This window comes from Pelecanus crispus, chromosome W, assembly GCF_030463565.1.
Source record: "Pelecanus crispus isolate bPelCri1 chromosome W, bPelCri1.pri, whole genome shotgun sequence".
In the NCBI taxonomy this organism is placed as follows: domain Eukaryota; kingdom Metazoa; phylum Chordata; class Aves; order Pelecaniformes; family Pelecanidae; genus Pelecanus; species Pelecanus crispus.
In genome coordinates, this window is record NC_134675.1 from 4,428,421 (window position 1) to 4,450,624 (window position 22,204).

At 43.9% G+C, this 22,204-nt stretch overlaps 1 protein-coding gene across 1 annotated transcript in view; it reads left to right on the forward strand.

Annotated features, from left to right (window-relative positions):
* LOC142596570 (3',5'-cyclic-AMP phosphodiesterase 4D-like) overlaps positions 1–22,204 on the forward strand; it is a 223,626-nt gene that overhangs the window by 191,850 nt on the left and 9,572 nt on the right. The window contains exons 7-11 of the mRNA XM_075725752.1: positions 1,814–1,907; positions 13,488–13,660; positions 14,659–14,757; positions 14,847–15,011; positions 17,383–17,482. Coding sequence (XP_075581867.1) covers positions 1,814–1,907; positions 13,488–13,660; positions 14,659–14,757; positions 14,847–15,011; positions 17,383–17,482 — 631 coding nt within the window. The remainder of the gene's footprint in view (positions 1–1,813; positions 1,908–13,487; positions 13,661–14,658; positions 14,758–14,846; positions 15,012–17,382; positions 17,483–22,204) is intronic.

The window sequence follows — 22,204 nt, forward strand, 5'->3', positions numbered from 1 at the left end:
TCACAGCCCTCTCTTCTCCAGGATGAACAACCCCAACTCTCTCAGCCTGGCCTCATAGGAGAGGTGCTCCAGCCCTCGGATCATTTTGGTGGCCCTCTTCTGGACCCACTCCAACAGGTCCATGTCCTTCTTGTGCTGAGGGCTCCAGAGCTGGATGCAGTACTCCAGATGAGGTCTCACCAGAGCAGAGTAGAGGGGCAGAATCACCTCCCTCGACCTGCTAGCCACGCTTCTTTTGATGCAGCCCAGGATACGGTTGGCTTTCTGGGCTGCAAGCGCACATTGCCGGCTCATGTCCAGCTTTTCATCCACCAGTACCCCCAAGTCCTTCTCCACAGGGCTGCTCTCAATCCCTTCATCCCCCAGCCTGTACTGATATTGGGGGTTGCCCCGTCCCAGGTGCAGGTCCTTGCATTTGGCCTTGTTGAACCTCATGAGGTTCACACAGGCCCACCTCTCCAGCTTGTCCAGGTCCCTCTGGATGACATCTCGTCCTTCTGGCATGTCAGCTGCACCACTCAGCTTGGTGTCGTCTGCAAACTTGCTGAGGGTGCACTCAATCCCACTGTCTGTGTCACTGATGAGGATGTTAAACAGCACTGGTCCCAGTACGGTCCCCTGAGGGACCCCACTTGTCACCGGTCTCCATGTGGACATCGAGCCATTGACCACGACCCTCTGGATGCGACTATCCAGCCAATTTCTTATCCACCGAACAGTCCAATGGGTCATAACTGGGTGAACAAGATGGAATAGGATTCTGAAAATGGCACAAATTATTTGGCTTAGTTAAGAGAAAAGATGACAGAAATGTAAAAACAAAATGAAAGGATGGCACAATGGGAGGCAAAATTCAGTAGTGACGGATGCTAATTTGCATTGGAAAGAGTTGTTTGAATTGCCAATAAATATCGCTGAGTTCTATTTGTTGATGATATCAAAGCAGAGCTATAGTCAATGAAAACACATGTAACATAGCTAGAGCTGTATTACACAATTAACCTGTCGAACACAATGCCACAAGATATGATTTAACCCTGAGTCTAGAAGGAATCAAGAAAGGCTCAATGATGAGAATAATCAATTACACGTTTCATGGAATGTTACTATCCAATTGTATCCAATAGAGTGCCTATGTGAATTGCTAACTTATGGGGAAAAGGAAATTTCCGTAGATGGGTATTTTCTACTCTGATGTTTCATACAGATACAGACAATTTTCTGAGACTGTGGAATGGGCAAGTCATTGTGCTGATCTAGTATAATAATTTTAAGTAAAAGACAACAAAGCTACTTCTATTCATATTGGCGTGTAGGAAATCAGTAAGATATTTTGATTTTTTTGAGCAGTGCTGTCAAATACATTTGAGTAGATTAATGATGAAAGAGAAGATAAAATTGAAAGACTACAAAATGTATCGCAAAAATGCACAAATAGATTAATTTATAAATATAAGAAACTCCTAGTAGAGAAGGGGTCCTGTGTAAATAAATTTGTATTTTCTCTCAAAATTAAAATAAAAAAAAATTGAAAAGACACGTATATTAATTATTTGTGTGTATGCATAGTCTTATAGTTTTCAGTTGCTAGTAGGACCCTGTGCCTTAGTAACTGATTCACTGTGGAGTATTTTAGGAGGTTAAAAATTATGTTGTGCAACCCATGAATTAGTAGGGTAGAACAATGTTATATGTGATTTTTGGTTTTAGAGTTATCTTAATTTAGTATATATTCTTAATGTCATATCCTTTCCATCCTAACTAAAATACATCTTGATCACTAACTTACACTTTTGTTTGTTTTGTTTTCCAGTTTAAAAGAATGCTCAACCGGGAGCTAACCCACCTATCTGAAATGAGCAGGTCAGGCAATCAGGTCTCAGAATATATATCGAACACATTCTTAGGTAAGACTGTGATGGGAGTTAACTTTTTTGCCTTTTGTTTTTTTATCTCTCTCTGGGCTGTGATAGAGCTTAAAAGCAAGTAGCTTTCCATATTAATTTGTGTTTTCAGAAACTGTACGTTTAGTATTGCATTGTTCAGTGTTTGAGCAGAGAGATCATGTTAGATCCATTTCCTCACAGCTCATTTAGTTTGTGTATATGGTTTCCCTGTGCGTGTAGTTACAGATAAATATTCATATACATATTTTCATGTAACATTGCAACTACTATATCACTACCATATTAAGAAATGAATATATAATATGTTAATTATCTCATATATTAAAAAGAATTCTTCCACTGTATTTCCCTTATGGACAGAATGAAAGTTACCGCAAAGAGGTTTCAGTGTGCTGGAAGCACACAAGCACAAGTAACCTCATAAAATATTGTAGGGCACACTTCTGATGCTTTGGTATTCCTTGCCTGTGCATGAGAAGGTTGATGAATATGGCTAAGTCAACATCTGAACAGCCTACTTCCAGGAGAATTTCTGTGGCTCAAGAGGTTGCATGGTGGGATGTGAGCATTAAAGCCTGACACAATATTACAAAGAGTATGGTTCGTCCTCTATGGCTTTGCAGAAGGTAGTATATTTTTTTTTTTTGCTAAAACTGGTGAAAATGAATAAAACTTGGTTCCATACTGTTGATTTTGAACATGAAGATCTCAATCTCAAACATGTTATGAGCAAAACACCACTGGTTCATAAAGACTGTGCATATAAGGGGAGGTACAGCTGAATACATCTAAATTAGGATAACAAGTTGTCATGGTTTCAGCTAGGATAGAGTTAATTTTCTTCCTAGTAGCTGGCATAGTGCTGTGTTTTGGATTTAAGATGAGAAGAATGTTGATGACACACTGATGTTTTAGTTGTTGCTAAGTAGTGCTGACACTAGTCAAGGACTTTTCAGCTTCCCATGCTCTGCCAGGTGCACAAGAAACTGGGAGGGGGTACAGCCAAGATAGTTGATCCAAACTGGCCAAAGGGGTATTCCATACCATGTGACATCATGCTCAGTATATAAGCTGGGGGGAGTTGGCTGGGGAGCAGCGATCGCTGATTGGGGACTGTCTGGGCATTAGTTGGCGGGTGGTGAGCGGTTGCATCACGTGGGTTTTTATCCCTGGGTTTCGTTTCTCTCTCTTGCTGTTCTCCTTTTCATTACAATTTTTTAAATTATTATTATTATTTTATTTCAATTATTAAACTGTTCTTATCTCAGCCCACGAGTTTTCATACCTTTGCCCTTCTGATTGCCTCCCCCATCCCACCGGGGGGGAGGTTGAGCGAGCGGCTGTGTGGTGCTTGGTTGCCGACAGGGGCTAAACCACAACACTCAGCAACAGGCACTACAACTACTCCAACCCCTGCAACATGCACTGTGGCTACTCCAACCCCCGCGACAGGCACTGCGGCTACTCAAACCCCCGTGATACGCAATGCAGCTACTCAAACCCTGGCAACAGGCACTGCAGCTACTCAAACCTCGGTGACAGGTACTGCAGCTACTCCAACCCTATGGCATGCACTGTAGCTACTCAAACTCCAATGACAAGCACTGCGGCTGAACTAGAGAACCAACCCGTGTCAGTATCAGTCGCCCATAAACACAAGAAGAAATGCACAAGAAGATCGGCGCGTTTAGTAAGGGATGAAGATGAACCAGGGCCATCACGAGAACAGGAGGAAGAGGCAGAACCCATAAATGAGTGGGTAAGCCCCCTGAGTGAACTGTGAGATATGTAAAACGATTTCAGTCATCGTCGAGGTGAACACATCACCTGCCTGCTCCGATGCTGGAATAATGGGGCCAGTAGCCTGGATTTAGAGGGCAGGGAAGTCAGGCATCTGGGATCCCTTTCCAGGGAAGGGGGTATTGACAAAGTGATTGGAAAAGGGGCATGAACCCTCAGCCTCTGGAGGCGACTTCTGTCAAGCGTGAAGGAAAGGTATCCCTTCAAGGAGGATGTTATATATCACCCAGGCAAATGGACCACCGTAGAGAAGGGTATCCAGTACCTGAGGGAGTTAGGCATGCTGGAGGTGATTTATAGTGACCTGAACGATGAGCAGTTACCCAAAGATCCAGATGAAGTCAGGTGCACATGACCCACGTGGTGCAAGTTTGTACAGAGCGCACCATCGTCGCATGCCAACTCATTGGTAGTAATGACCTGGGAAGACGGAGAGGAACCAACAGTGGATGAATTGTCTGATCAGCTCTGGCAATATGGAGGAAGTCTCTCTTCCTCCCTACGGGCCTGTGTCTCAGCTGTAGAAAAACTGTCTGAAAACCTGTCCCAAGAGTTCCAGCAACTCAGAGAGGATCTGTCCTACTCCCCACCTGCACGGACCAGTGTCTCAGCCATTAGGAGTCAACGTCCCTATGCTCAAGAGAGAGGATATAGAGGATACACAGCACGGGGCACCCTGTGGTTTTCCCTGCGTGATCACGGAGAGGATATGAGGAAGTGGGATGGAAAACCCACCTCGACCCTAGAGGCACGGGTGCGTGAGTTGCAAGGAAAAACTATTACAAAAGGCGGTTCTCCCAGGAAAACTGCAGCTCCGGTTTCCAGTGAGCAGTTCCCCAGACAGAGTAAGAGGGCTAATTTTACTTCCGATCTTAATCAAGGGAATTTTGATTCACATTTACAGGAAGTGAACAGCGAATACTGTGACCAGGACTAGAGGGGCCCTGCCTCCAGCCAGGGGGAGGAAAGGGACAATCGGGTTTACTGGACTGTGTGGATTCGATGGCCTGGCACATCAGACGCACAGGAGTAGAAGGCTCTGGTGGACACCGGTGCACAGTGTACCCTAATGCCATCAAGTTACAGAGGGGCAGAACCCATCTGTATTTCTGGAGTGACAGGGTATCCCAACAGCTAACTGAATACAGGAGGCCGAAGTGAGCCTAACTGGGAATGAGTGGCAGAAGCACCCCACTGTGACTGGCCCAGATGCTCCGTGCATCCTTGGCATAGATTACCTCAGGAGAGGGTATTTCAAGGACCCAAAAGGGTACCGGTGGGCTTTTGGTATAGCTGCCTTGGAGATGGAGGAAATTAAACAGCTGTCCACCTTGCCTGGTCTCTCAGAGGACCCTTCGATTCTAGGGTTGCTGAGGGTCAAAGAACAACAGGTGCCGATCGCTACCACAACAGTGCACCGGTGGCAATATCGCACCAATGGAGACTCCCTGCTTCCCATCCATAACCTGATTCATCGCCTGGAGAGCCAAGGAGTGATCAGCAAGACTCGCTCACCCTTTAACAGTCCCATATGGCCAGTTGGAAAGTCTAATGGGGAGTGGAGACTAACAGTGGACTATCGTGGCCTGAACGAAGTCACGCCACTGCTGAGTGCTGCTGTGTGTTGTGGTTTAACGTGGTAGGCAGCTAAACACCACACAGCTGTTTGCTCACTCTTCCCCTCCCCAGTGGGATGGGGGAGAGAATCAGAAAAAAAGAAAAAAGTAAAATTCATCAGTTGAGATAAAGACAGTTTAATAGGACGGAAAAAGAAGGGAAAATAACAATACTAATATACAAAATAAGTGATGCACAATGCAATTGCTCACCAGCCACCGTCCAAGACCCAGCCAGGCCCCAAGGAGTGATTGCTGCCCCCCAGCCGACTCCCCCCAGTTTATATACTGAGCATGACATCATATGGTATGGAATAGCCCTTTGGCCAGTTTGGATCAGCTGTCCTGGCTGTGCCCCCTCCCGGATTCCTGTGCACCCGGCAGAGCATGGGAACCTGAAAAGTCCTTGACTAGCATAAGCAGTACTTAGCAACAACTAAAACATCAGCGTGTTATCAACATTCTTCTCCTACTAAATCCAAAACACAGCACTATGCCTGCTACTAGGAAGAAAATTAACTCTATCCCAGCCAAAACCAAGACAGTATCCACCCCATATTCTATACCATCTACATCATGCCCAGGTCCTACCCTTTCCAATACATTCCAATCAATCATAGAATTATAGAATTATAGAATCGTTTAGGTTGGAAAAGACCTTTAAGATCATCCAGTCCAACCATTAACCTAACACTACCAAGTCCACCACTAAACCAGTTAAGGGTAATTAAATAATTAATTTCATGTTTCCTGGCTTAGTGCCTGCATTATTGTTAATGAAAGTAAAAGTAGGAATCATTAAGGTTGGAAAGGATCTCTAAGATCATTAGTCCCATAATGAACCCAACACCACCATGTGCACTAAACCATGTCCCAAAGTGCCACGTCTACTCGTTTTTTGACACCTTCCCGGATGGCGACTCCACCACCTCTCTGGGCAGCCTGTTCCAATGCTTGACTACTCTTTCCATGAAGAAATGTTTCCTAATATCATATCTAAACCTCCCCTGGCGCAACTTCAGTCTGTTTCCTCTTGTCCTATCACTTGTTACCTGGGAAAAGAGACCGACACCTACCTTGCTTCAACCTCCTTTCAGATAGTTGTACAGAGCGATAAGGTCTCCCCTCAGCCTCCTCTTCTCCAGACTAAACAACCCCAGTTCCCTCAGCCGCTCACCTCACATAAGGCCTGTGCTCCAGAACCTTCACCAGCTTTGTTGCCCTTCTTTGTACACACTCCAGCACCTCAATGTCCTTCTTATACTGAGGGGCCCAAAACTGGACACAGTATTCCAGGTGCGGCCTCAGCAGCGCTGAATACAGGGGGACAATCACTTCCCTGCCCCTGCTGGCCACACTATTCCTGATACAAGCCAGGATGCTTTGGCCTTCTTGGCCACCTGGGCACACTGCTGGCTCATGTTCAGCTGGCTGTCAACCAGTCACCACCACTTTCCCTTTCCTCATATATATAAACAGATATCTTTCCCTTAGTCTCTGTTTCCAAAATCATCCCTCTAAATGTCTGTTGAGTTCATTCAGTCCGTGACTGGGTTCCATCTGTCATCACAGTATTTCAGGGCAGGAGAGATGGTGTGCGGTGTTGGATTGTTGCATGCTGAAGCCAGTTCTTGTTCCAGCACTGCTGCCCTTTCCTCGGTTTCATCAAAGTCCATTCTTCATTATTCTGGGTAATTCTTAATGTAATATCATTGATGTGGCATATAGCAACCATAGAAGAGATGACATACAGTATTACATAGCAATTAATATCATAAAATTCAGTTCACTGGCTTTTTTCACCCAAAATCAAATCCCCTTGAGGTACACATCAGAATTCTCCATCCTTTTGGATCACCCACCAAGTGCACCCAGGTCCTTGAGCAAAAGCAATCCCACGAATGGGTTTGCCTTTGCCAGAGGGGGAAGTAACCCAGACTCTCTTCCCCAGCATATTTTTTATGTGCACTACAGGGACTTTATCTCCTTCTGCAGTACGTAAAAGTTTTGGTGGGGCAGGGCCAGCTCGATTGGCAGATCCCCTGGTTTTGACTAACCAGGTGGCTTTTGCTAAACGTGTATCCCAATGTTTGAATGTCCCACCACCCATTGCTCTCAGGGTAGTCTTTAACAGCCCATTGTATCGTTTGATTTTCCCGGAGGCTGGTGCATGATAAGGGATGTGATATACCCACTCAATGCCGTGCTCTTTGGCCCAGGTGTCTATGAGGTTGTTTCGGAAATGAGTCCCGTTGTCTGACTCGATTCTTTCTGGGGTGCCATGTCACCACAGGACTTGCTTTTCAAGGCCCAGGATGGTGTTCCGGGTGGTGGCATGGGGCACGGGATATGTTTCCAGCCATCTGGTGGTTGCTTCCACCATGGTGAGCACGTAGCGCTTGCCTTGGCGGGTTTGTGGGAGTGTGATATAATCAATGTGCCAGGCCTCCCCATATTTATATTTCAGCCATCGTCCACCATACCAGAGGGGCTTGAACCACTTGGCTTGCTTGATTGCATCGCATGTTTCACATTCATGAATAACCTGTGCAATACTGTCCATGGGCAAGTCCCCCCCTCGATCACGAGCCCATCTATATGTTGCATCTCTTCCTTGATGGCCTGAGGCATCATGGGACCACTAGGCTATAAATAATTCACCCTTCTGTTGCCAGTCCAGATCCACCTGAGCCACTTCAATCTTAGCAGCCTGAACCACCTGCTGGTTGTTTTGATGTTCTTCAGTGGCCTGACTCTTGGGTACGTGAGCATCTACGTGACGTACTTTTACAGCCAGGTTCTCTACCCGGGCAGCAATATTTTGCCACAATGCGGCAGCCCAGATGGGTTTGCCATATGCTTCTCGTATTGCTTCTCATTTTCTGGCAGTTTATTATACAGTGGGGCCTCTTCAGCACGTGTCACCTCCTCCTCTGGTGATATTCTGAAGTTTTTTCCTTCTGGCCAGTCCATGATCACTTCCAAGATTCCTGGGCGACTGGGGTTTCCTATTCGAGCCCGTTGTGTGATCAATGCAACCCTCTTACTCCACGTAGCATCAGTTGCATGATGTGTAGAGGGGACCCTCCCTTTGAACATCCAGCCCAGCACCAGCAGTCGGGGTGCCAGCAGGAGCTGTGCTTCAGTACCAACCACCTCCGAAGCAGCTCAAACCCCTTCATATGCTGCCAATATCTCTTTCTCAGTTGGAGTATAGCGGGCTTCGGATCCTCTGTATCCCTGACTCCGAAACCCTAGGGGTCAACCTCGAGTCTCCCCTGGTGCTTTCTGCCAGAGGCTCCAGGTAGGGCCATTCTCCCCGGCTGCGGTGTAGAGCACATTTGTAATATCCTGCCCTGCCCGGACTGGCCCAAGGGCTACTGCATGAACTATCTCCCGTTTAATTTGTTCAAAGGCTTGTTGTTGCTCAGGGCCCCATTTGAAATCGTTCTTCATCAACGACATAGTGGGATCGAGTACACCCTCAGCAAGTTTGCAGACGACACCAAGCTGAGTGGTGCGGTTGATGCACCAGGAGGACGAGATGTCATCCAGAGGGACCTGGACAAGCTGGAGAGGTGGGCCTGTGTGAACCTCATGAGGTTCAACAGGCCAAATGCAAGGTCCTGCACCTGGGACGGGGCAACCCCCGATATCAGTACAGGCTGGGGGATGAAGGGATTGAGAGCAGCCCTGTGGAGAAGGACTTGGGGGTACTGGTGGATGAAAAGCTGGACATGAGCCGGCAATGTGCGCTTGCAGTCCAGAAGGCCAACCGTATCCTGGGCTGCATCAAAAGAAGCGTGGCCAGCAGGGCAAGGGAGGTGATTCTGCCCTTCTACTCTGCTCTGGTGAGACCCCATCTGGAGTACTGCATCCAGCTCTGGAGCCCTCAGCAAAAGAAGGACATGGACCTGCTGGAGCAGGTCCAGAAGAGGGCCACCAAAATGATCCGAGTGCTGGAGCACCTCTCCTATGAGGCCAGGCTGAGAGAGTTGGGATTGTTCAGCCTAGAGCAGAGAGGGCTGTGAGGAGACCTTATTGCGGCCTTTCAGTACTTAAAGGGGGCCTATAGCACGGATGGGGAGAATCTTTTTAACAAGGCCTGCTGTGACAGGACAAGGAATAATGGTATTAAACTAAAGAAGAATAGATTTAGACTAGACATAAGAAAGAAATTTTTTGCAACGAGGGTGGTGAAGCACTGGAACAGGTTGCCCAGAGAGGTGGTAGAGGCCCCATCCCTGGCAACATTCAAGGTCAGGTCGACAGGGCTCTGAGCACCCTGATCTAGTTAAAGCTGTCCCTGCTCACTGCAGGGGGGTTGGGCTAGATGACCTCTAAAGGTCCCTTCCAACCCAAAGCATTCTATGATTCTATGATTCTTTGGAATTTGGAGTATGCATTCTCCAAAAACCCACAATGCCCAAGAAAGCTTGTGTTTCCTTTTTGCTAGTTGGTGGGGACATAGCTGTTATTTTGTTGATCACATCCAATGCGATCTGAGGACGTCCATCTTGCCATTTTATTCCTAAAAATTGGATCTCCTGTGCAGGTCCCTTGACCTTACTCTGTTTTATGGCAAAACCAGCCTTCAGAAGGATTTGGACTATTTCCTTTCCCTTCTCAAACACTTCTTCTGCTGTGTTGCCCCACACAATGATGTCATCAATGTACTGCAGATGTTCTGGAGCTTCACCCTGTTCCAGTGCCGTCTGGATCAGTCCATGGCAAATGGTGGGGCTGTGCTTCCACCCCTGGGGCAGTCGGTTCCAGGTGTACTGAACACCCCTCCAAGTGAAAGCAAGCTGTGGCCTGCACTTTGCTGCCGAAGGGTTTGAGAAGAATGCATTAGCGATATCAGTTGTGGCATACCACTTGGCTGCCTTTGACTCCAGTTCGTATTGAAGTTCTAGCATGTCTGGCACAGTGTCGTGGTTTCAGCTGGAATAGAGTTAATTTTCTTCCTAGTAGCTGGCAAAGTACTGTGTTTTGGATTTAGGATGAGAAGAATGTTGATAACACGCTGATGTTTTTAGTTGTTGCTGAGTACTGCTTATGCTAGTCAAGGACTTTTCAGCTTCCCATGCTCTGCCAGGTGCACAAGAAGCTGGGAGGGGGCACATCCAGAATAGTTGATCCAAACTGGCCTAAGGGCTATTCCATACCATATGACGTCATGCTCAGTATATAAACTGGGGGGGGTTGGCCGGGGAGCAGCGATTGCTGCTCGGGGTCTGGCTGGGCATCAGTCAGCAGGTGGTGAGCAATTGCATTTTGCATCACTTATTTTGTATATTTTTATTATTATTATTTTCCCTTACTTTTCTGTCCTATTAAACTGTCTTTATCTCAGCCCAGCAATTTTTTTTTTTCGATTCTCTCCCCTATCCCGCTGGGTGGTGGGGGAATGAGAGAATGGCTGTGTGGTATTTATCTGCCTACAGGGTTAAACCACAACACAAGTACTTTAAAAAGTGCCAGACACACTTTAAGATATATCTTGTTGTATTTGTGTGAGATACCATAGCTGGGGCTTTTTGTGTTTTTTGAAAGAAGTGGGGTTTTTAAGTACAGTTTTTCCTGCTTGTCACCATATCCTAAATGGGTCATTTAATTTGTCTGTTTAGTTTACCCATGATTGCAGTAGTTGCCTGAGAACTGGGGCACAGCAGGGTTTCAGGCAATAAGAAAGAGATGAGCCTCTGTTACGGACAAGCAGTATTGCACAGTTTCAGGAGCCCTGAAAGTCAGAGTGTGCAGCTGCCTGAGAAGATGACCCACTTAGGCTAACTGAAAAGACTGATACATAAGTTTCTACATGGTTTTACTTGAAAGCTTAAGGTTTATTTTGACAGGGTAAGGAAATGCATCTGTCAGCATTTCACATGAGACCTCAGTCTTGAGCAGAAATAGTGCTGTAAAGGCAATCACTTCTAAGTTGGGTATTCTTTTGTTGCTACATGTAAATGAAAACCTAGGATACTTTAAGGTGCAGATGTAAGAGGAATACAACAGGAGGAAAACAGAGGAAAACACATCAGCTACAGAAATATTGCTTAATTATTTTCAAAATATGCAGTTTAAGTATATAGATTGTGAGCAACAATGTGAAGAGGGAAAGCATTCTCTCCATAGAAAATTTAAATTAATCTAGTTAATTAATTATTTTTTAAATACGTAACCTATCTCCTGGACATCTACAGACTTTCTCACATTTGAAAGTTAGGAACATGTCATGAAAAAACAGGTTTTTACTGTTGTTCAAAAAAAGATGGACTCTTTTCCCAAATAGGGCTACATGACATGTATGAAGTTATTCATGACAGCAAATATATTCCTTGTGTAAGAATTAAGGCTCCTACATTCACTATGATAATATGTAAGGTTTTTATTTTTTGGTGCAATTAACCTATTTTCCTATGAACAGAAAATGTAAGAGAACCTGTCAATGCGTATAGCATAACCAGGGTCAAAATGGCAAGCTGTCTTTTCTAGATGTTCAGATGGGCCCAGGATCCTTTGCTCTGTGTGCTTGTAGTTATAAAAGCACAGCCAATCCCATGGAATTCCTTTGGAGATTGTCCTGATTTTGGCTGGGATAGAGTTAATTTTCTTCCTAGTAGCTGGCATAGCGCTGTGTTTTGGATTTAGTAGGAGAAGAATGCTGATAACACACTGATGGTTTAGTTGTTGCTAAGTACTGCTTATGCTAGTCAAGGACTTTTCAGCAGTGCTCCACACCCCCATACTGTTTCTGCAGCAATCATCTGTCAGTGGCCTAAATATACTTTACTCTCAGTTTAATACTTGTCTATATTGTTAGAAGGTTTGGCTGGAACATATGTTGATGCAGTATATGAAATGATGCCACTGATACTGCTATGGAGGCAAAAACCCACAGGAAAATGTCGGGATTTAGCAAAACAGTCCTTTTGTCAGTATTACTTATTCTGATTAGGAGGTGCAGAAAAGAACTGCATTGCTGGCATGAACTGCCTCTACATCCAAAGCGTTTGTTGATATGGCTCCACTGGCAGAAGTCTTTCTGAGTTGTGCAGAGTCTTAACAAAAACAGGACCAGTCCCCAAGTATTAGGTCCTGTCTGGGTTTCGGCTGGGATAGAGTTAATTTTCTTCCTAGCAGCAGGCATAGTGCTGTGTTTTGGATTTAGTAGGAGAAGAATGTTGATAACACGCTGATGTTTTACTTGTTGCTAAGTACTGCTTATGCTAGTCAAGGACTTTTCAGCTTCCCATGCTCTGCCAGGTGCACAAGAAACTGGGAGGGGGCACAGCCAGAATAGTTGATCCAAACTGACCAAAGGGCTATTCCCTACCATATGACGTCATGCTCAGTATATAAACTGGGGGGGGTTGGCCGGGGAGCAGCGATCGCTGCTCGGGAACTGTCTGGGTATCGGTCAGTGGGTGGTGAGCAATTGCATTGGGCATCACTTGCTTTGTATATCATTATTATTATTATCATTATTATACTGTTACTATTAGCATTACTATTTTACTTTATTTCAATTATTAAACTGTTCTTATCTCAACCCAGGAGTGTTTCTCACTCTTACTCCTCCGATTCTCTCCCCCATCCCACCGGGGCAGGGGGAGTGAGCGAGCGGCTGCATGGTGCTTAGTTGCTGGCTGGGGCTAAACCACGACAGGTCCTTTGAGTCCTGAAATGTTTTGTAAAGGTTTACATGAGATACTGTTTTCATTTTTTTAGAACTGCAATTTCAGAGAGTGTTTTTCTCGGAAAAGAAGAAATTTAAAATTTTCTTAAGAATGAAAGTTTAGATTTCTTTTCAGTTGTAATAACATTTTTTAAATTAAAGGATTAACCCTATCTACAGTGCTAGGGGTGCAGGAAAAGTGGAAATCAGACAGTCACAAGTCACATTTAAAGCCAGTTCAGAAATAATGAGGCAATTTGTGAAATAGAAATCTGCTTGTATTGAGGTATAGGTCTATGTTTATCTTTTCATGTTTTTACTGCTCTTGATATGAAATATCTCTTGAAAAATCTCAAGCATAAAAATAAAAAAAATGTTTTGTTAAGAATTACAATATCCATAATATGCAACTCAACAGTAAAGTGGACAAAAATATTTATAACTCCTTGTGAAATTATTCTTTTTTTCTTTATTCTTTTGAAGACAAACAACATGAAGTTGAAATTCCTTCTCCAACGCCGAAAGAGAAAGAGAAAAAGAAGAGACCAATGTCCCAGATCAGTGGAGTCAAAAAACTGATGCACAGCTCCAGCTTGACTAATTCCAGTATCCCCAGATTTGGAGTTAAAACAGACCAAGAAGATGTTCTTGCCAAGGTAAAGAATATTTAAATCCTTGAATTAAAATAGAGGATGGACTTGTCAGTATTATTCCATCCTCTGCTTATAACCATTGATTTCAAGCTGTAGCACCAAAGGCTGGTCTCACTTGAAATAATATCAGTCCGGTGAAATGGAAGAATAACAAATAAAATAAGAATCAGGCCATGAGGATTAATTTCCACATGAACAGGATTTCAGCAGGAATGTTTGCTGTCTGGAGATGGAATGTAAATTAGCATTTGTATATGCATTAATAAAGCTGCTTATTCATAAATAATATGAGGAATGAATAGTAAACATACCATATACTATCAGAGGAATGAGAATATATAGCAGCCCTATGTTTTTTTGAAAATGCACAATTGTATGTAGTATTAGAGCTATCTTTGCAGGTCCTGCCTTAAGCTGTATCGTTTTATGTGCATCAGTTGTGTTTTTGTTTTTAGTGACATTTCCTGTGATTTTCACACCAGCAGCTAACTATTTGGCAATAATCTAAAACTGGCATAAAGTGATTATTCATTCAATTTTAGATTTTTGCATTTTGAAATATGCCTATCCTTACGTTTTCAGGAATCTCCCCCTTTATTTGAAGAGTCTGTTTCTGAGAAACAGGGAGACAGCAGCAGAACCACAGAATCTCTCTCTGGAGGTTTCCTCCTTGCTGAACTCTGCTGTCACTGGGCAGTGAGATAGCAAAGTGTGTCAGTTCAGCTCATTCAAGATACTGTAGCATTTTTTCCTCTGGAGCAATCCACTTGAGAGGCACTCTTTCCTGCCTAGTGAATTAAAATCTAGAAAGTTGGTAGCTGCAAATTCAAATATTACAAGATTAGTAGCAGCAGCTTTCCCCCTCTCAGAGTTTAGCATATAATTTTCACAGTGGCAAGGTCTGAACCTTCATGAGTCTGCTGTTTGTAGCTGTTTCAATCAAAAATCACCAGAATATGTGTGTTAGGTTTCAACGTGTCTGTTGCTTGATTCTGTTCTAGGAACTAGAAGATGTGAACAAATGGGGCCTTCAGGTTTTCAGAGTAGCAGAATTATCTGGAAACAGACCTTTGACAGTCATCATGCACACCATTTTTCAGGCAAGTAGCAGTAGCCATACTGCTTTTTGCTTGTCTTAGAGATTTTTCTGTGTTTTATAATCTTAATTGTTTCTCTTTTCCTTTTCTAGGAACGGGACTTGTTAAAAACATTTAAAATTCCAGTAGACACTTTAATAACTTACTTGATGACCCTAGAAGACCATTACCATGCAGATGTGGCATATCACAATAACATACATGCTGCAGATGTTGTTCAGTCAACCCATGTCCTGCTATCAACCCCAGCATTAGAGGTAAACTACGCTAAGGTGGGAAAGAGGCAGGCATGAGAGAAAGGGACATACTAAGACTCTTCTAAACTAAATGTTAAAGATCTTCATTTCTGCAGTATTTTTTAAAAGGAATCTTGACTTTTCTTTCATGAATTGTGCTCTTTTAAAGATATTCTGTGAGGATCAAAGTTTATTTACATGTAAATATTGTGCAGAAAATGTCACATCTCTTTTAAATCATGGTTTTATACTTGCAGATTTGTGCTGTCATAACCTTTTTCATTGTAACACAATGCGTAACTTGTTTCCACCATCTCATTATTAATACTACATCCTGTTCTGTCATTATTTCCCATGTGGGACTCTCACCCCAATTAGTGGAATTGCTTAGGAAAGATAGTGATAAAATGGGATTCCTTCAATAGGGCCATTTGTTGGTTGGGTTTTTTTTCCCTTGTTCATATTCATTCTGATCCTGAAAGGCTACTTCTGTGTTTGTTTCTCAGGCAGAGTGGAACATGTACTAAATTTTCACTGGACTATCTCATTTTTTTTCATAAATATTTCAAAATTATTTGGAAAACAATAACATTTCATATTTTCTTTTCTGAGGAATTCTCTTGTTGAAAATGCTTAAATCTCCAAAGTGAAAGGAAGTGAAAGGAAGTGAAAGAAAGATAGAGATTACTTTCCCCTTTATAAGCACAATTCAGCCCTTAGTATAGCAAATATTGACATATCCTAGTAAATTGTTGGAAAAAGGCAGATAAAGCAAGTAGTTGAAATTTTAGTAGTTCAGAAGGATTTGCCCTCATTTTCAAGGGGGGGCTGCATTTTGACTATTTTTTATAATGACCAATCTTTCATGTTACTGAATGCTTCTGCTTTACCTTCTCATTAACGAGAGGGTTATAAGTGGACCTTAAGAGTGTTGGCAGGTCTTGATCCTCAAAGACTCAGGAATTCTCTTGGGAAGGATTTTCTTTATCTCAAGAAGGAAGGTCAGATTATGTTCTTAAATCACCACTAGCTTCACCAAACAGCTGAACTGATAGTCAGTAGCATTTTTGGGTTTTTTTTCCAGATCAACTGTTTTTCATGGCCTTGTTCTCAGCGGAACTTTAGCCAGTAAAGTAGCAATATCTGCCTGGTGCCACTGCTGACCTACACACTTCTTGATGGGTTATGAAAGCAATTATATAACGTGGGTGCTTGTGACAACAGGGGACTGGACTCAGTGACACGCCACGTCCCTTGCAGTTCTCTTTTCCTATTTTCCTAATAATCTCATACAGAAGAAAAATCAGTAAATGTTAAGTAAGATGCCTTGTAGTCTTGTCACCCTTTCCTTTAGCATCATTTAGGAGATGTGCGTCTTTCAAATACAGGACAATGTGTTCATTGTGTAATATAGACATGTCAGATGTAACATGATACCATGATGCGTAGGAATCGAACTGAAATTTTTAACTTCAATTTGTGCTGTAGGTTAGTATCCTGGTTTCAGCTGGGATAGAGTTAATTTTCTTCCTAGTAGCAGGCATAGTGCTGTGTTTTGGATTTAGTAGGAGAAGAATGTTGATAACACACTGATGGTTTAGTTGTTGCTAAGTACTGCTTATGCTAGTCAAGGACTTTTCAGCTTCCCATGCTCTGCCAGGTACACAAGAAACTGGGAGGGGGCACAGCCAGAATAGTTGATCCAAACTGGCCAAAGGGCTATTCCATACCATATGACGTCATGCTCAGTATAGAAACTGGGGGGGGTTGGCCGGGGAGCAGCGATCGCTGCTCGGGAGCTGTCTGGGTATCGGTCGGCGGGTGGTGAGCAATTGCATTGTGCATCACTTGCTTTGGATATTATTATTATCGTTATTATATTGTTATTATCATTACTATTTTACTTTATTTCAATTATTAAACTGTTCTTATCTCAACCCAGGAGTGTTTCTCACTCTTACTCCTCCAATTCTCTCCCCCATCCCATCAGGGTAGGGGGAGTGAGCGAGCGGCTGCGTGGTGCTTAGCTGCTGGCTGGGGCTAAACCACGACAGTTAGAAACCTAAATCTGTACTTAATGACCTAATAAAAGTGGATTTATTTACAGACTGAAGCTGAAAAAAACCTTGACTGTTACTGAATTTATTGGTGCTGTCAGTGTGAAGTAAGGATAGTTTTACTTTGATGGCCAAACTTGAAATATTTATGAAATTCTACGTAATTGACAGTTTTACAAAAGGTTATGATAGTCTATGTGTAAAATCTCTTAAGATCCCTGATACATTCCAAATGTGTTTTGCTTGTTCAGATCTAGATTCAAAGTAGAATCCTTTCTATTGAAAACACTTTTTCATTGATTAGTGATTGTCATTTTTGTTTCATGATTTTCTAGGCTGTGTTTACTGATTTGGAGATTCTTGCAGCAATTTTTGCCAGTGCAATACATGATGTAGATCATCCTGGGGTTTCAAACCAGTTTCTTATCAACACAAGTAAGTTTGATGTTCAGTGTTTTTTCTCAAAAATTTGCTGCAAAATCTGCACATACCACCTGAAAAATATGCAGTTCCTTACTTGTTTGCTTTTATCTGTAACTTTTCTCAGTAAAAGGATAGGTGTTTGTATTTTTAACTGGATGTAATTTTGCATTGCTTGTAACTTTAGAAATAATATACATAGTACCCTCTAGCAAAAATTACTAAGACATGAACTATAATCCTGGCACTGTTTCAATATATTGGATGTGGTCTCTTTCCTGGAAGTTAGTTGGTTTATATTAAATAAATAAATAATGTTGTAGGAGAAAAATGAAGGAAGATTAAATAAAACATCAAAAAAAGGAAGACAACAGTTTCTGTGTTTATATTGGAAGCATATGGTATGACCAAGGATAGCCATACATTTGTAAAGAAATTTAGAAAAGAAGTTTCTTTTTAGCAGACTGGCAGGCCAATCTCTGTCTCTCCCTGACTGCTGTACTTGTTTTCTGATCTCTGCATACTCATGCCTCTTGGACTGAATTTTCTCAGCCTGTCCCTGCAGGCTATGGCAAACCTCTTTTTTTGTGAGTCTCTTGACAGCGCTCCATGTGTGGAGGAAAAAGCCCTAATGAAATGAGACCCTAATGCCATTTCTGAATTTGAAACCCAGGGTACTTGTTCTGTATTCCTCAAGGCTGTTCTCTGCAGCATTGCATGAACCACTTCCACCTCTTCAATCTTCTACTAGAAGAAAAACACTATTAGCTTCGTTGAACCTGATCATGACACGTTTACCGAATGGCTTGCTGCCCCAATGTAAACTTTGTCCTGGTTTTGGCTGGGATAGAGTTAATTTTCTTCCTAGTAGCAGGCATAGTGCTGTGGTTTTTTGGATTTAGTAGGAGAAGAATGTTGATAACACGCTGATGTTTTACTTGTTGCTAAGTACTGCTTATGCTAGTCAAGGACTTTTCAGCTTCCCATGCTCTGCCAGGTGCACAAGAAACTGGGAGGGGGCACAGCCAGAATAGTTGATCCAAACTGACCAAAGGGCTATTCCCTACCATATGACGTCATGCTCAGTATATAAACTGGGGGGGGTTGGCCAGGGAGCAGCGATCGCTGCTCGGGAGCTGGCTGGGTATCGGTCAGCGGGTGGTGAGCAATTGCATTGTGCATCACTTGCTTTGTATATTATTATTATTAGCATTATTATATTGTTATTATTATCAATAATATTTTATTTTATTTCAATTATTAAACTGTTCTTATCTCAACCCAGGAGTGTTTCTCACTCTTACTCCTCCGATTCTCTCCCCCATCCCATCGGGGTAGGGGGAGTGAGCGAGCGGCTGCATGGTGCTTGGTTGCTGGCTGGGGCTAAACCACAACAGTCCTTTTTGGCGCCCAACGTGGGGCCCGAAGGGTTTGAGATAATAACAGATTAGCCAGAGTGTGTTAAGAACTCTGTTAACAGTTGCTGGTCACAATATTAGTTCATCTGATCTGCACCATGCTCCTTTTTTTGCTGTACATGTTAAAGATTGGTGCTGGTTTTTGCAGTTTGTTGTGCTCTGCAGTGATTAGTGATGATTTGCCTGGGAGATTTGTTATTAAAACACTGACCTTGAGCATTATTTGGTATCTGGGGTTTGTACTGAAGCCATTACTGTACTTCGGGTATCAGCTTATGGAGAGAATTAGCAATTATACCTCTTACTCTGAGAGGTTTTTTGTGGAGGAAATACAGAATAGTACCTTTGCTACCTTCTTCTATGATGTTTCCTCCTTCATTACAATAACTTTTCAGTATCTTGAACATCCCTGGGCAGTGAAGATACTTCTATTGATACTTCTTGGGAATGTTGTTTCAGTTTTGACAAAGGTTAGTAAGCAATTTAAGAATATCATCCAGAGACCTGCCCCCAGGCTGGAGAGTTATGAGTGGCAGGGTGTGTGGGATAGTATGGGCAAGTACCTAGGACAGTGGGCACCTCCAGTGTTTTGGAACTTCACCCCTGAACAAGTGCAAAATCCTGAAGAACTAGTAAAGTATTTGGAAAAAGTATGCTGTCACCCTGGCAACTCCAGAGAGACACAAATCATTGCAACATGCTGGGGGCTGGCCCATGCCTATCGAGCCTTGTTCAACACTATTCAGTACCCTCAAGGGATAGAGAAGGTCTCTGGATCTGATGACAAGACAACAGGCACTGCGGCCACTCCACCCCCCACCACAGGCACTGCAGCCACTCCAACCCCGGTGAGAGGCACCGTGGCTAAACCAGAGAACCAACCCACGCCGGTATCAGTTGCCCCTATACAGAAGAAAAAATACACAAGAAAATCAGCTCGTTTAGTAAGGGATGAAGATGAACCAGGGCCATCACGAGAACCAGAGGAGGAAGAACCCACAAATGAGATGGTAACCACCCGATCCCTATCCCTGAGTGAGCTGCAAGATATGTGAAAAGATTTCAGTTGTCATCCAGGCGAGCACATCATCACCTGGCTGCTCCGATGCTGGGATAACGGGGCCAGTAGCCTGGATTTAGAGGGTAAGGAAGCCAAGCAGCTGGGATCCCTTTCTAGGGAAGGGGGCATTGACAAAGCAATTGGAAAAGGGGCACAAACCCTCAGCCTCTGGAGGCGACTTCTGTCAGGCATGAAGGAAAGGTATCCCTTCAAGGAGGATGTTTTATACCGCCCAGGCAAATGGACCACCGTAGAGAAGGGTATACAGTACCTGAGGGAGTTAGGCATGCTGGAGGTGATTTATAGTGACCTGAACGATGAGCAGTTACCCAAAGATCCAGATGAAGTCAGGTGCACATGACCCACGTGGTGCAAGTTTGTACAGAGCGCACCAGCATCGTATGCGAACTCGTTGGCAATACTGGCCTGGAAAGATGAAGAGGCACCAACGGTGGATGAAGAGGCTGGCCGACTCCGGAAATATGAAGAAAGTATCTCTTCCTCCCTACGGGCCTGTGTCTCTCCTGTCGAAAAACTGTCCCGAGTTCCAGCAAATCAGAGAGGATATGTCCTACTCCTCACGTGTATGGACCAGTATCTCAGCCATTAGGAGTCAACGTCCTTCTGCTCAAGAGAGAGGATATAGAGGATACACACCACGGGGCACCCTGTGGTTTTACCTGCGTGATTATGGAGAGGACATGAGGAAGTGGGATGGGAAACCCACCTCGACCCTAGAGGCACGGCTGCATGAGTTGCAAGGAAAAACTATTAGAAAAGGCGGTTCTCCCAGGAAAATTGCAGCTCCAGTTTCCAGTGAGCAGTTCCCGAGACAGAGTAAGAGGGCTCATTTTACTTCTGATCTTAATCAAGGGACTTTTGATTCACATTTACAAGATGTGAACAACGAATACTATGACCAGTGTTAGAGGGGCCCTGCCTCCAGCCAGGTGGAGGAAAGGGACAATCGGGTTTACAGGACTGTGTGGATTCGATGGCCTGGAACGTCAGACCCACAGGGTAGAAGGCTCTAGTGGACACCGGTGCACAGTGTACCCCAATGCCATCAAGCAATAGAGGGGCAGAACCCATCTGTATTTCTGGAGTGACAGGGTATCCCAACAGCTAACTGAATACAGGAGGCCGAAGTGAGCCTAACTGGGAATGAGTGGCAGAAGCACCCCATTGTGACTGGCCCAAACGCTCCGTGCATCCTTGGCATAGACTACCTCAGGAGAGGGTATTTCAAGGACCCAAAAGGGTACCGGTGGGCTTTTGGTATAGCTGCCTTGGAGACAGAGGAAATTAAACAGCTGTCCACCTTGCCTGGTCTCTCAGAGGACCCTTCGATTCTAGGGTTGCTGAGGGTCAAAGAACAACAGGTGCCGATCGCTACCACAACAGTGCACCGGTGGCAATATCGCACCAATGGAGACTCCCTGCTTCCCATCCATAACCTGATTCTTCTCCTGGAGAGCCAAGGAGTGATCGGCAAGACTCGCTCACCCTTTAACAATCCCATATGGCCAGTGCGAAAGTCTAATGGGGAGTGGAGACTAACAGTGGACTATCGTGGCCTAAATGAAGTTACACCGCCACTGAGTGCTGCCGTGCCGGACATGCTAGAACTTCAATACGAACTGGAGTCAAAGGCAGCCAAGTGGTATGCCACAATTGACATCGCTAATGCATTTTTCTCCATCCCTTTGGCAGCAGAGTGCAGGACCCAGTTTGCTTTTACCTGGAGGGGTGTTCAGTACACCTGGAACCGACTGCCCCAGGGGTGGAAGCACAGCCCCACCATTTGCCATGGACTGATCCAGACGGCACTGGAACAGGGTGAAGCTCCAGAACATCTGCAGTACATTGATGACATCATTGTGTGGGGCAATACAGCAGAAGAAGTGTTTGAAAAGGGAAAGAAAATAGTCCAAATCCTTCTGAAGGCTGGTTTTGCCATAAAACAGAGTAAGGTCAAGGGACCTGCACAGGAGATCCAATTTTTAGGAATAACATGGCAAGATGGACGTCATCAGATCCCAATGGATGTGATCAACAAAATAACAGCTATGTCCCCACCAACTAGCAAAAAGGAAACACAAGCTTTCTTAAGCGTTGTGGGTTTTTGGGGAATCCATATTCCAAATTACAGTCTGATCGTAAGCCCTCTCTATCAAGTGACCCTGAAGAAGAACGATTTCAAATGGGGCCCTGAGCAACAACAAGCCTTTGAACAAATTAAACGTGAGATAGTTCATG